At 43.0% G+C, this 12,905-nt stretch overlaps 1 protein-coding gene across 1 annotated transcript in view; it reads left to right on the top strand.

The window, feature by feature from the left end:
- LRRC7 (leucine rich repeat containing 7) overlaps positions 1–12,905 on the top strand; it is a 93,755-nt gene that overhangs the window by 40,011 nt on the left and 40,839 nt on the right. Inside the window, exons 10-11 of the mRNA XM_031050810.2 lie at positions 5,610–5,739; positions 6,142–6,257. Of these exons, the coding sequence (XP_030906670.2) occupies positions 5,610–5,739; positions 6,142–6,257 (246 nt within the window). The remainder of the gene's footprint in view (positions 1–5,609; positions 5,740–6,141; positions 6,258–12,905) is intronic.

The following is a 12,905-nucleotide window of genomic DNA, read 5'->3' as shown; positions in this document are numbered from 1 at the left end:
AGAACAAAGATGTTTTGCTGTATGAATCACTCACAATTTAGATGATTAGAGCAGGAAAAGTGGAAGAACCAGAGGGATTTGGGGGAATACGTCTGTTCCCATAGCAACAGCCAGGCCTCAATGCTGAGAAGAAAATGGCTGTAAACCTCCTGTGTATGGGAGGTCTCTTCAAGTACTGAAGCAGCAGAAATGAAAAAGTCATAGGTGTGTGCATCAAAGTGTGGCAGTGTCCTGTCAGTAACCTTAACTATGAAAAGCACTAATGATGCCCTTTAGCTACTCTTTTGTCAGATATTACATGATGACTGGTGCAAAATTCAAGCTTGTACTGCTGTGTGGTGAGCTTATTGCTAAATGGAACCTCCAATTTGTTGTAAAATTCAAGATGGGTGTAGGCATGTCTCTGAGCATGGAAATGGGTGATTCTGTATGAAGTTACACACTGCATGTATCCCTCTCTAGCAGAACAGATCTTTAACACTGGTATGTTTGTAAGATGTCTCTTCCTTTACATGTTTTACCTCTGAAATGCAATAAACTGATATTTGGGGTAGAAAATCAGAATACCTGGTCACTGGCTGCCTTCTGCAAGTAGAGCACTGCTGATTTCATCATCCCCTTGCACCAGCAGGAACATTCCTGCAGAAGAGAGAGCAGAGTTCAGCCTAAGGAAGGGTTGTCTGCCTGGCACAACTGAACATGTGGTTGTGCCATTTATACCAGCAGTGGAAGTGGGCATCAGAGGGCAAGCTGCACCCAGGCTCTGCCTTTGCTTCCAGCACAAAAGTTGGTCTCTCTTCAACAGGTTGTAACTCGACAAATGGTTTCATTAGAAGTAGCTTTCTTAAGCCAGGTCTGTTTGGAGGCTCCCAGAATTAAAGCCTAGAAAGCTTCGTTTAGGCTTATCCAGAAATATAACAGTACAGCAAGGTCTGTAGAACAGAAATGATTTCTAACCTGCACGGGCATTGCTTTACTACTCCTGCACCTATCTTCTAGTACTAATTTCAATAATAATTGAGTTGGTGGTGTACCATTTGGGAAAACAAATCCAGATTTATGCACTGCTACAACTGTAGCTACTGAAAGCTCAGGTTGGGATTACCATGCTGTACTTCCTGCAGTGTCTGTAGATTTATGGGGTATTCATAGAGATTTAAAAATCAGTTATATGAATCACAAAAGAACAAATCTTTGCTGCCCAAACCATGATGTAGCAATACATTCTGATAGGCAGTGAAAGCTCAGGAGGCTCAGAGCTGTGCTGGATACTGCAGAAAGGTTGATGTAATGGCCAACATTAACTGTTTTGGGGAAAATTGTTAAGAAATTTTCAAACCTTTCTTATTTATTAAATTGCTCAAATTGAAGGGGAAGCCCTCTTTTTTTTTTACCTTATATATGTTTATTTGTCATGGAGCTTTAATTACAGTTGTAAAGACACATGGTGCTGCTCCGAATGGAGTATATGCAGAGCACTAGGTTAATCAGGTAATATTATCACATTAGTTTTGAGTGATACTTTTCAGTGAAGTACTTTCATTTAATGAGGACAGTGTCTCCCCCATCAGAATGAATTTCCATTCTCTGACTCATCCATTTGGATGGTTTCCCACTGGGTCTCTTTCTCCTAAATGATAGTGGTAGTCAGTACCCACTGCAGAGTACATTGTTGTCACACAAAGATTAGCAATGTGGAGGAGGGAACTCTCCCTCCAGGGACCAATTTCCTGATGAGACACAAAGCACTTTGCCGCTGTCAGAGTCAATGTTGCTCACAGGGAACCACTACCCTCATTTTTGGCTTGTTCAAAGGGCAAGCCTTTAAATGTAAGCAGCACTTAGAGTTTGACCCTGTAAAATACAATGCACGGTACACCTAAAATTCTACCTCAAATCAGGGGATTCCAAGTTGGATACAGACTGGAGATTTTACCTACAGGACCTGGTGAAGGAATGTCCCTACTTCCCTTTGGTGAGTGGGAGAGTGTCACCAGGGAAGTCACAACCCATCCGTAGGTAATGGTGCAGCAGATCAAGAGCTAGCATGCAGTTAGAGAAGTGCTTTGTGTATGTGCCTAGGCTGTACCGTATCTGACAGCACCAGGTGCCGCAAGTGAAGGTGCAAACGTGGTATTCCCAAGTCTGCAAAATTCCTTTTGCCTGATGCTGGAGAAGTAGTGGGTGTAACTAAGGATTTAGGCTTCTTTGGCAGTCACCTGTGTACCGCAGCTGTTGGAAGAAAAGGTCTGTGACTGCATGGGATGGGACTGAGATGGATTGGAAATACCCTTTGGTCCATGGCAGTCATCATTCTCCATGAATCCCTCTCTGATCATCTGTCTAAATATATTCCTCATCTACATTAGTGTATGTCCTGTGACCTGAGTCATTTCAGTGGGTGCCAGACTGAACAGCAGGCCCGTGTCTGATTTTAGTCTGCCTTTAAACCTGTCAAGAAGGATCTGAAATTAGCCCAAGAAGACAGTAAGTAAGGTTAATGGTATTTAGCTAAATTAGCACTGTTGGTATTATAACTGCTATTGTCAACTTCCTTTCATACACAATCCATAATGAAAGAAAAACCACTTTCTGAAGTGCATATTTTCTTAGCCAAAGTAGTTACAGGGATAAAATCCAGTTTCACGCTGGTTGGTTTTGTGGCCACCTTCATTTGCTTGCTCATTCCATCAGGAAGGCAAGAAGCTGAGAATGTCTGTGCCAGACAATTCCCTTCGCATACAATTCTGTTGTCTGATGAAGTCATTCGTCACTGCCAGGGAAGCTGCTCCAGTTAGAGCTCAGCATGTCTGAGTTTCTCATTGCCATTGGAACATGGTAGTTTTCAATTAGCTTATCTGTTTTCAAGCTCTTTTGGTTGTGTTCTCATCAGTAAAAGTTAAAACGTGTGTGTCCCATAATGCACCAAACTTTCCAGCTGGACTTCTCCCTATCGAGCACACATCCTGTGTGAAGTAGGTAAATGTGATGGACTTTTGCCTTTACTGGAATTGTTTTGTACCTCCATTGAAACAAACTGTGGTGGGTGCAAAGCTTTGTTAAAGAAAAGCTAAAACCAAAACCTGGCAGAGCTCTTGGATATATTCCATGCATCTCTTTCACTAAGCACTGTGGCTTTTCAGCCTATTGAAATGCAGCAATTAGAGGCGAGTTCTGAGAATTCCCTGCTGGGAAAAGCTACTCCTGCTTTCCTGTTTCCAAAAGTTTGAAGGCTGAAAGTCCTTTTTCTAAATTAAGAAACTGGAATAAAGGTAAATTAGAGATGCAGCGAAGGCTCAGTCCTGCAGCTGTGACCCACTGAAATCTGACTGAGCAAAGGTGAACTTAGCATCAGATCTACCAAAACGTTTGGAAAAATCCCAGACAATCTTTTGGGCATGGAGTCCCATTGTCAGTGCACAGGGGGGTGACAAGCACTGAGGAAGAAACAGTTGCTGGCCATTGAGCCTTACTGTTAATTACAGCACTTGAAAGAAAAACGGCAGTATATGTGGAGCAGGAAAATGGGGGCAGAAGCAAGGAAGGATGACATTTGTGATGGGCCACCACACTTGTATTCTGTGACCTGAAGGAGCAGTGCAGCATTCATTTGAAGAAATTTTATATCCAGCCTAAGTTTTTAAGATATTCAGAGTATTTATATATGTGTGTGTGTGTATGGTTAGAATATATATGTAATATGTCTGTATTTCATATATATGTGCATATGTATAGTAAATACATAATAGATCTCTTCGTCAGGGACTGTAGTGACGGGACAAAGGGGAGCGGGTTCAGACTTAAAGAGGGGAGATTTAAGTTAGATCTAAGGCTGAAGCTCTTCCCTGTGAGGGTGCTGAGGCACTGGCACAGGGTGCCCAGAGAAGCTGTGGCTGCCCCATCCCTGGCAGTGCTCAAGGCCAGGTTGGACACAGGGGCTTGGAGCAAGCTGCTCCAGTGGAAGGGGTCCCTGCCCGTGGCAGGGGTTGGAACTGGATGAGCTTTAAGCTCCCTTCAACACAAACCATTCCACGGTTTTGTGTTGTATATATATATTCCTGCTTGTGCTCTTTGCATTAGTAAAAGGCAAACTGTTGGCTCTTAATCCACAAAATTAAGTGTTGCCTGATACCTTTTGTCTCCTGGGAAATGCAAACCTCCAGAGCATCCCAGGGTCTGAGTGCCTGGTAGGACAGGGTCCTGAATGGCTGAGAAGTGCCACTGGGGGCTGTACCATACTGGAGCAGCAGTGGATGGGCAGGTTCAAGCGCTGATTGTCAGGTCAGACCTCTTTCTTTTCCCAATTTGACAGAACACAGGAAATACAATCTAGGGAAAGGGATACAAGACCCAAATGGAGATTTTTGAACTTGAGTGTCTGAAGATGTCTTTGGTTTGCTTTGTTTCAGTCCTTGCCATAAGATACCCTTCTAAGAGCACTTTCTAGCCAGCTCTCAGCATGTAAGAGAGGCACATGCTGAGACAAAAGCCGTGTCCACCTACAAGAGGCTGAGATACTTCACTGTATTTACATCCTAGTTCATCTATTTTGTCACCACTGATCTGTACTAGGATGACCTGAAATAGCCCAGTATCACTTTGGAGATGATGCATACATAGGCTGCACAGCTATGCCTAATTTCCTCCCAGCTTAACTCCCTTAAAAGCAAAAAGCCCAAATAAACAAACAGCTGTCATTGATCTTGGCTGATAATATTCATAATGTAATAGTAGCTGTTGTCCTTAGAAACAACAAGCACTTGAAAGAGATTTGATATTTTAAGTAGTAGCTGAAATTAGTCTTTGCTGTAAGGGATTCAGCTGTAACTGTAATGTAAGAGTGATATGACTGTTTATGCTGGTGGTGGCAGCAGGTGGCTGGGCTCTGCTCCCAAGAAACAAGGGATGGGACAAGAGGAAACGGCCTCAAGCTGCACCAGGGCAGGTTTAGATGGAGCTGAGGAACAATTCCTGCCCCACAGGGTGCTCAGGCATTGGAACAGGCTGCCCAGGGCAGGGCTGCAGGCACCGGCCCTGCAAGTGTTCACATAGTGTGGAGACAAGGCCTCAGTGCCATGGGTTAGGGGTGGCCTTGGCAGGGCTGGGAATGGTTGGACTGGATGAGCTTGAAGGGGTTTTCCAACCTGGCTGATTCTAGGATTCTGTGACGTTAGGTGCCTCCAATTGAATGTACCCTGCAGGTAATTTCTGTGTCCCTTTCCTTTGCTCTCACCAGTGCTATTGCTTTGCCTGTTGTGTGTCTCTGGTGTTAAGATGACAAACTTTTTGGTTTGATTCTTCTGCTTAGTAGGAATTGCCTTGGTCACTGTTTGAAGTAGTTGAAAAACACCCTCACTACAGAAAGTAAGACTGATGATGTGAGGAAGCCAAGTGGTCTGTCTTAAACTGCCTCATTGGATAAGACTGATGAAAAGTGTTCCTAAAATCACATTATTATAGACTTTTAGGGACATCTGCACTAAACATTCCTTCTTCAGGGCATGGTGTCTGCAACAGTGTGATGCTTTACAACTTTCAGAGCTTCTAGTTTGTTCGTGTTTGTTATCTGGTCCTTGTACAGCGTCTAACAAGTGTATTTCCAATTTCAGTTTGTCTTTGTTAGAAGAATTTGACTGCAGCTGTAATGAGTTGGAGTCTCTACCTTCCACCATCGGCTACCTTCACAACCTGAGGACATTGGCTGTGGATGAGAATTTCCTTCCTGAGCTACCCAGAGAAGTGAGAAGCTGATTCTGTTTAATTTACACCTTGAAGTGTTTGTGGTAGGGCCAAGATTTCGTTCCTACTCAGACAAAATACCTCTTCAAGCAATTGCTTCTGAACAGTGTGGAAGAAGCATGTTCTTACCTACTCAGTACATACTTAGATACTCAGTACTCTTATGTACTCAACAGTAAACCAGTAAAACAACTGGTAAATTCATGTAAAGGTGAGAGTGTCCCTCAGGGTAGTGCAGGTAGCCCTGGCATTTCCCTGATGTTACTGGCAAAGGGAGGACATTGCTTCAGGTCTAGATTCTCTATTTTCTGTATTTCTGGTCACCTCCCAGCATCAAAATTCAGTGATAATGAATTTTGACACCGCAGGTATCCTGATATCTTTGGTTTTCCACCCCTCTAGATTGGGAGCTGTAAAAATGTAACAGTGATGTCTCTGCGCTCCAACAAGCTGGAATTCCTCCCTGATGAAATTGGGCAGATGCAGAAGCTGCGAGTGTTAAATCTGAGTGATAACAGGTACAGTTCACATAATTCTTCTAAGCCACTGTAAGACTTCACTAATATAAAAATTATATTTAGGAATACTTTATTTAAACTATAAGGAAAGAAACCTTGATTTATTTTCTTTAATCTATATGGTTTGGTCTTAGTTCCACTGCCAAACTTGAATGGGGCCAAGATCTGGGTTTCAGTGTGTTTTAACAGATTAAAGCCTGTTTACTTCTTTTATGTCCTGCTGTTTCCATGTGGAAGTGTGATATTTGGCTCCAAAATTGTATACTACTTTGTAATATTTAGAGATTAAAACACTGTGACAAGCTGGTGCATAGGGACTCATTAAATGCAGGCACACTGGTGGGTTATCCTGTTATCCTGCCTCTGCTGAAAGCAAAAGAAAACTTTGTATTTCCTTCCGCAAAGGTTTTGTCAAAACCCAGATTCTTCTGTTCCTATTCACATGCTATTCCTGAGAAAAGGAATCCTTAAGTGAGTCTTTCTTGATCCCCACCCCGTGTCACAGATCAGACTTTTCCTTAAAGCTCATACACGTGTATGTTCTAAGAATACTTTAATTTTCAGTGTAACCACAGAAGTAGTGCAACATAGGATGTGCAAATGCCATTTTGTTTCCAGTATTTTCATCCATACTCAGTAAAAACCAGGGGAAGGACTTTCCACATCTGTGTTTATGTTCTGTCAGCAGTTTCACTGCTGAAATTTAAGCATAAAATATAAATGAAGTCATGTAGAAATCCCTGTAATATATTGGTTTAAAATTATTTGCTTCATTCTCTTTGATGGTTTTCAGCGTTGCAATTGTGTATCATAAAATGCATAAGGTATGGACCAGAGCACATAGTTAAACCTTAGTTTGTGTCGAAACTGTCCAAATTGCAGAATCAAACCTTGGGTCATTAATTTTGGGTTTCAGATCCCAGTGCTTCCTCAGGGCCAGGGAGCATTGTCCTGTCAGTCTGTCCCCACAGCAGTGTAGGTTTGTGCTTTTATCTCTACAGCCTTTAGTGTCATCCAGGCTGGTGCCAGCGTAGGCATTGTGGCTTCCCTTGACTGTTCTGCACCCATGCACCCTATCCTGTCCTGCTGTGGTCCTGTTGAGGTGTACAGTGATCTTGAATGCGTGCATGATACAGATGAGAGGAGGCTATCACAAACATGGTGAAGCACCAGGTGATGTCTCCAGGGGCTGGTCCGCTTTCCTGCTGCATGGCCAGCACACAGGAGGAGGCACAAGCTGGTTGTAGAAGTGGGGAGGCAACAGGACAATGCTGGTTTGGGGTCTTGGGGGACTTCAAGGAGTAGCACTGCAGGGTGCCATTCCTGGCACATTAATCCAACCTGTCCTGGATCACTCTGACCTCTTTACAAACCTGTAGTTGTGCCATGAGTTTGTGTTCAGGAAGCAGAAAAATAGTGGTTTTTTGTTTTGCTTTCTTTTTTTCTTTGTTTTTGGCCAAGTAAATTTCAAGCCAGGCCAGCTGCTGATTTCAGACTCATGTCTTCATGTGCAATGGCTGAGAGAGGGAGGAGGAGGTTTACTGCTGGGATGAGGCACTGGAGGTGGTAGCACCAGGCAGGGCTTCCAACCAAGCTGACCTGACAGATGGATGCCACCAGAGCAGCAACCCTGCTCCACCTTCCTTTGTCCCCAGCTACCCAGTTCTAAGAGAGGATTGGGATTTCCATTGTGGAGGAAGGTAATTACCAGGGCCAGCATCCTGATGATGTGATATTCCTCGGGGTGGAAAGGGCTACTGTCTTTCCCACCCACCCTTCAGTACTGGCTAGTAGCCCTGCATCTGCCCATACACTTGCTCAGGGCTCACTGGACACATCACTGAGCTGATTTATCTCACCGGAAAAGGAAGAAGTGATCATTCTTCTTGTTGTGTTCATTGTATGACACTCTTTATGGCTGAGTTCCTCACCACTGAGCCTCACAAACATGAGAACAGGACCTTTACCTCTTGAGGTGAGAAGCTGTTCTCTCAAGGCAACCTGAAGGGCCACACAATGGGATCTAAGCATTGAATAACTAGTGGGAGAGCAGAATCTAGGCTTGGAGAGATAGGAACTAACTCAGAATGTAGGCCTTCAGCCTTTAAACCACCTGCATTGTCTCATGTACTTTTCTCTAGGGGCTCGGGGAGTACATTTTTACTCTTTGTTGATACCCGTTCTGGCTGAGGTTAGATGTTGCCCTGCTGGGACACTGTGATAATACTGCTGTTATGGACATCCCCATTTTAATGAAATCAAAGTTCCAATGTTTTGGCACCAAAGGTTTTGGACAAAGTTCAGATACCATCTTAATGCTGGGGTTTTACATTTTTTTTTTTACTTTTCTGGTTTTCCATTTTCCCATTCATACCCACATTAAGGCAATATCCATTCTTTCTTTGAATGAGTCCACATGTCCGTGCTAATAAGGAGCATACTTGGCCTCTGCTTGTTGCTAGGAGCCTTTCCATGTCACTACACCAGTTTTGCCCCTGCTTCACCTGTGACAGAGGAGGTAGAGCACCCCAGCTCTTCTCCTGGATACCCCCTCGAGCCCTTGGAAGAGGAGACAGACACACAAGCAGAACAGAAAAGCAGTTCTAGAGCCAGGGGGTCAGTGCATGTGCTTCACCCTATGGTGATGGGCTCCTTGGCATCTTTGCACATTATTTCTCTCACAGAGGGAACAGGCTTGTCATGGATGTGTAGTTTTACAAAGGGAACACAGTCTTTGGGGATCTATCCACTGGAGGTTCATTCCAGTGAATGATACCTCAGGGTCATCTACTTCATCACATGCCAGATTTCACCTCTCATGTGTACAGCTGTGACCATAAATGGTGCACTTGTGTATCCATTAGCCTCTTATGCCATTGTCTTTATCCCTGTGGCTCTCTGCTAGTAGCTTGGATGGACGATGGTTTTGGCTACTGGAAACTTTCCCTCATGTTCAATATCTCCTGAAGGCCCCCATCACTGTAAGATGGACCTTGCTATTGTAATTGACCAGAAGCTGACTTAATTCCAGGACATTCTTCAAATATTCACATTAGAATTCCATTTTAACCAGGGAAATAGACCCCAGCTTTTCTTTCCCATGCCATACACTCTAAGGCTGTATCCCTGCTTCCCATCTCCATAGGTGGGAGTCCTTTCTCCTTTGATCTTTACAGGTCCAAACCTTTTCAACCCTCTTCATCTCTGGGATATGCAATATTCTGTTGTCTCTACACACTAAAAGGCAGTGGTGGGTTCAATCCTGACTTGCTAAGGAGGGTTAGTGTGCAAGCACCCAGAGCTTGGGGAGCTTCACCTTCTGCAGTCAGGGAAGTTTTGTCTCCAGGTACTTGCAATGCAGCTACCTGGAGGTTCATCCTGGCCTTTGGCAGCCATAACACTATCTCCAGTGCTTCAAGAACCAATGCAGCATTTGATAAGTAGTTGTGCAGTTACTACCTGTACAAAAGATACCGAGACCTCCAGCAAGTAATGAGTCCCTGGGGGTAGCTGCTTGGATTCAGTCACTGTTAAGAGTACACATGGGATTCATTCAAAGAAAAACGATGTCTTACCAGTAACCGGTGTTCTTCACAATGTGTAGTCCACATATACATTTGTCTTCCATCTGCTTCTCCTCTCTCCTCAGAGTCCTTCCAGGTATGAGTCCTGTGATTGAGAGGTAGAATTGTTAGAATGTACATTTGGGCTACACTTCTCAAAGAGCATCGGTTACTGGTAAGTAACCTTTCTTTTAGTTTTAGATTGTGCTTAAAGAAGAGCTCAAAGAATCATCACCTTTCTGTATTTGCACTGCTTCTGTCCTGGGGTCAGAACTCAGTTGCTGCTCTGAATCTCACCCACAGAAGTTAGACAGAAAAGGGTCCTAAGATGACATGACTCGTTCAAGACAAGGCTATTCCCTGGTGTACCTCTTCTTTTTCTGGCTAGATGTTTAACTGTACAGTATTGCCCATTCCCAAAGAGGTAGTTACTGCTGGCCATGTATATCCACAGAGGTTTTATGAACAGTATGTTGATGGGTTAATATAAATCATGCTCTTTCAAACTTCCCCACTCTGAAAACCCTGTTATTACCAATTTGCTGAGAGCTACCTTGGAGACCTGTCACAGACACAACTGTCTTTGGGCTTCACTGACTGACTGGTGATGCTGCTGTAATGATCAGTTTTCAACATGTTTGGACACGAATTTTCCATGTTTGGGTTATTATTAAAAAGCCTTTCTGAATGTCACTGAAGTATGATATATACAGCGGTATGATATATACATTGATGAATCTAGAAGGTATTTCCCATAAATTGTTTGTACAGTTATGTTACTCAAAGTAATAATCAGGGGAAACGTTTCCCATCCTCTGAGCTGGGTTACTTAGGAAATAACAAAAATGTAGTACCTGGTGCAAATATGTAGTGGGTTATTTTGCAAAACTATGAGAAAAATAATTATTAACAGGAAATATAAGTTCAAGTTATGTCCGTCAGGAGGCTTCAGCAAAAGCCAAGACCACATTTGCACCATGAGACCCCTCAAACATCAACATTTGATGTTTTCTGTATTTACGCACCACCAGTAACATTTTCTTTCCTTTGCTTGTGTCCCATGAATAATAAAATAATAATATAAGTTTATAACCATTAAGAAAGTAACAAAATATGCAGAAGGTATATTCTGGGATCAATGATGGAATTATACTGAAGTCCTCCCTCCAGACTAGTGTAACACGCTGATGTGTAGCTTTCCTGAGGTTGTGAAGTCATATGATACAGTGGTTTAACGCTTAGGGGTGTCATGTCAAAAAGTGTGCTGGGGGGAGTTCAGTTTTCTTCACCTGAGGAACTTCAGGGGAAATTTCTTCTCCTTTTTTTCTCATGAGAAAACATATTTTATGTGATGATGAAACACTATAAATGAGCATTGGCATTTCAGTTGTTTCCAGACTGTTACTGGGGACAGTTGTTTCCCTGCAAAATCAATTGGTGCATCAGGGTTTACCGTAAAAGAAATATTCTTGTTAATAACTTTAAAACTTTTACATTTACTGATAGCATATGTGATTTAACCTGTAGTTTAACCTAATTAGTATAAATCATGGAATCCCAGACTGGTTTGGGTTGGAAGGGACCTTAAACTCATCCAGTTCCTACCCCCTGCCACAAGCAGGGACACCTTCCACTAGAGCAGGTTGCTTTAAGCCCCTGTGTCCAACCTGGCCCTGAACACTGCCCAAGATGGGGCATGCAGACATCTCTACAGCACTTGGAGTTTCCTTTAATTTGGCCATCACATTTTCAGCTCTCTTTACAAACCAGTGTAAGAGATTGCAAACTGAAGTTATTAGTGATGCAAACATTGCAGAGGAATGGAACTGTTGCTCATGCAAGGGAACACACCAAGCAGGCACCAGCTGGAACTGGTGTTATTGTCCTGAGCAATCAGAGAAAGTGTTTTGCTGTGGACTTTATGTTTCAGGACATCATTGAGCTGATGCCTGAAGTAAGGGTGTAGGGTCTGGGTCTGTAACCATGTTTCTGTCCATCCTGTTCCCCATCCTGACTGCTGCCCTTGCTCTGCCAAGCCTTCTGGCAGAAAGATGGCCTCATGCAAAAGTCCTTTATTCAGCCTGAATAAAATACCAGTCACAGCCAGAGCAAGCCAGTTTGGTACAGCCTAGTTTGCCTTTGATTTCTAAGTCAGTTTGATTTGGCCATCTTCTTGATTAGCTATCTCTGCACCAATTAGAGTTTCATTTAGTTCTGTGAATGCATTTTCCCTTAGATTGATAAAACTAATGACATATGTGGTTTTCCAAGCTGTCTAGTGGGAAGTTTCAGCATCACAGCATAAAAGAAATGCTCTCTGTTGAACAGCACAGCCAGAAAGTTTTATTTCTCTGTACTGACTAGAGGTATGTGCAAGAGCAATGGAAGCAGTGCAGATTGATTGCTTTTTTCAGGTACTGATGAACATTTCCCTCTTCAGAGGAGGCCAAATCCTTTACTGAGGATGATGTGAGCTAGCTCTTTGAAATCAGCAGGTTATGCTGATTTATAGCAAGTAGGATCTGGCATAGAGGATGTAGAAGCAATCAACCTACATCCATGCAGAACTAATGCCTATTGAGATCCTCTATAGCTGTGGTATATCCTTGTTTTGACTGATGAAGCTGGAAAAACATTGATGTATTTCCCTTTCATGGTTAAACTAATGCAGTGTAAGTGCCAGTTATCATGGGCCTTGTTTTGACCCTGAGTAGAGCATGAAATCACTTGGTAATTCATTTGTTGGTGAAGGTCAGAGTGCTTGCATGAGTGCTGGCAGTACAGATGAGGGTGAGATGTTCCTACAGCACATGATTTATGAAGCAGTCTTAGCTCTCAAAACCAAATTGCAGTTAGACAAAGCAGCTGGGGCTTATCTCGGTTGAGCATTTTCTAAAACCACCCATGATTTTGGGTGCCCCCATTCTTTGAGCTCTATTTGGGGATTTCTTCCTTTAAAGACTCCTTAAAATCTGGCCTTTTCAGAGGTTTAATAATGGGTATGTAGGCTTACTGACAAAGAAGAATTAAAAATAACTGATTCTGTGTTTTGTTTGAGTATGGAAATGGAAAACCAGCTTGGAGA

Source organism: Melopsittacus undulatus, chromosome 6, assembly GCF_012275295.1.
Source record: "Melopsittacus undulatus isolate bMelUnd1 chromosome 6, bMelUnd1.mat.Z, whole genome shotgun sequence".
Classification (NCBI taxonomy): Eukaryota; Metazoa; Chordata; class Aves; order Psittaciformes; family Psittaculidae; genus Melopsittacus; species Melopsittacus undulatus.
The sequence above is the reverse complement of the archived record's forward strand: the minus strand, read 5'-3'. Positions and strand labels throughout refer to the sequence as shown.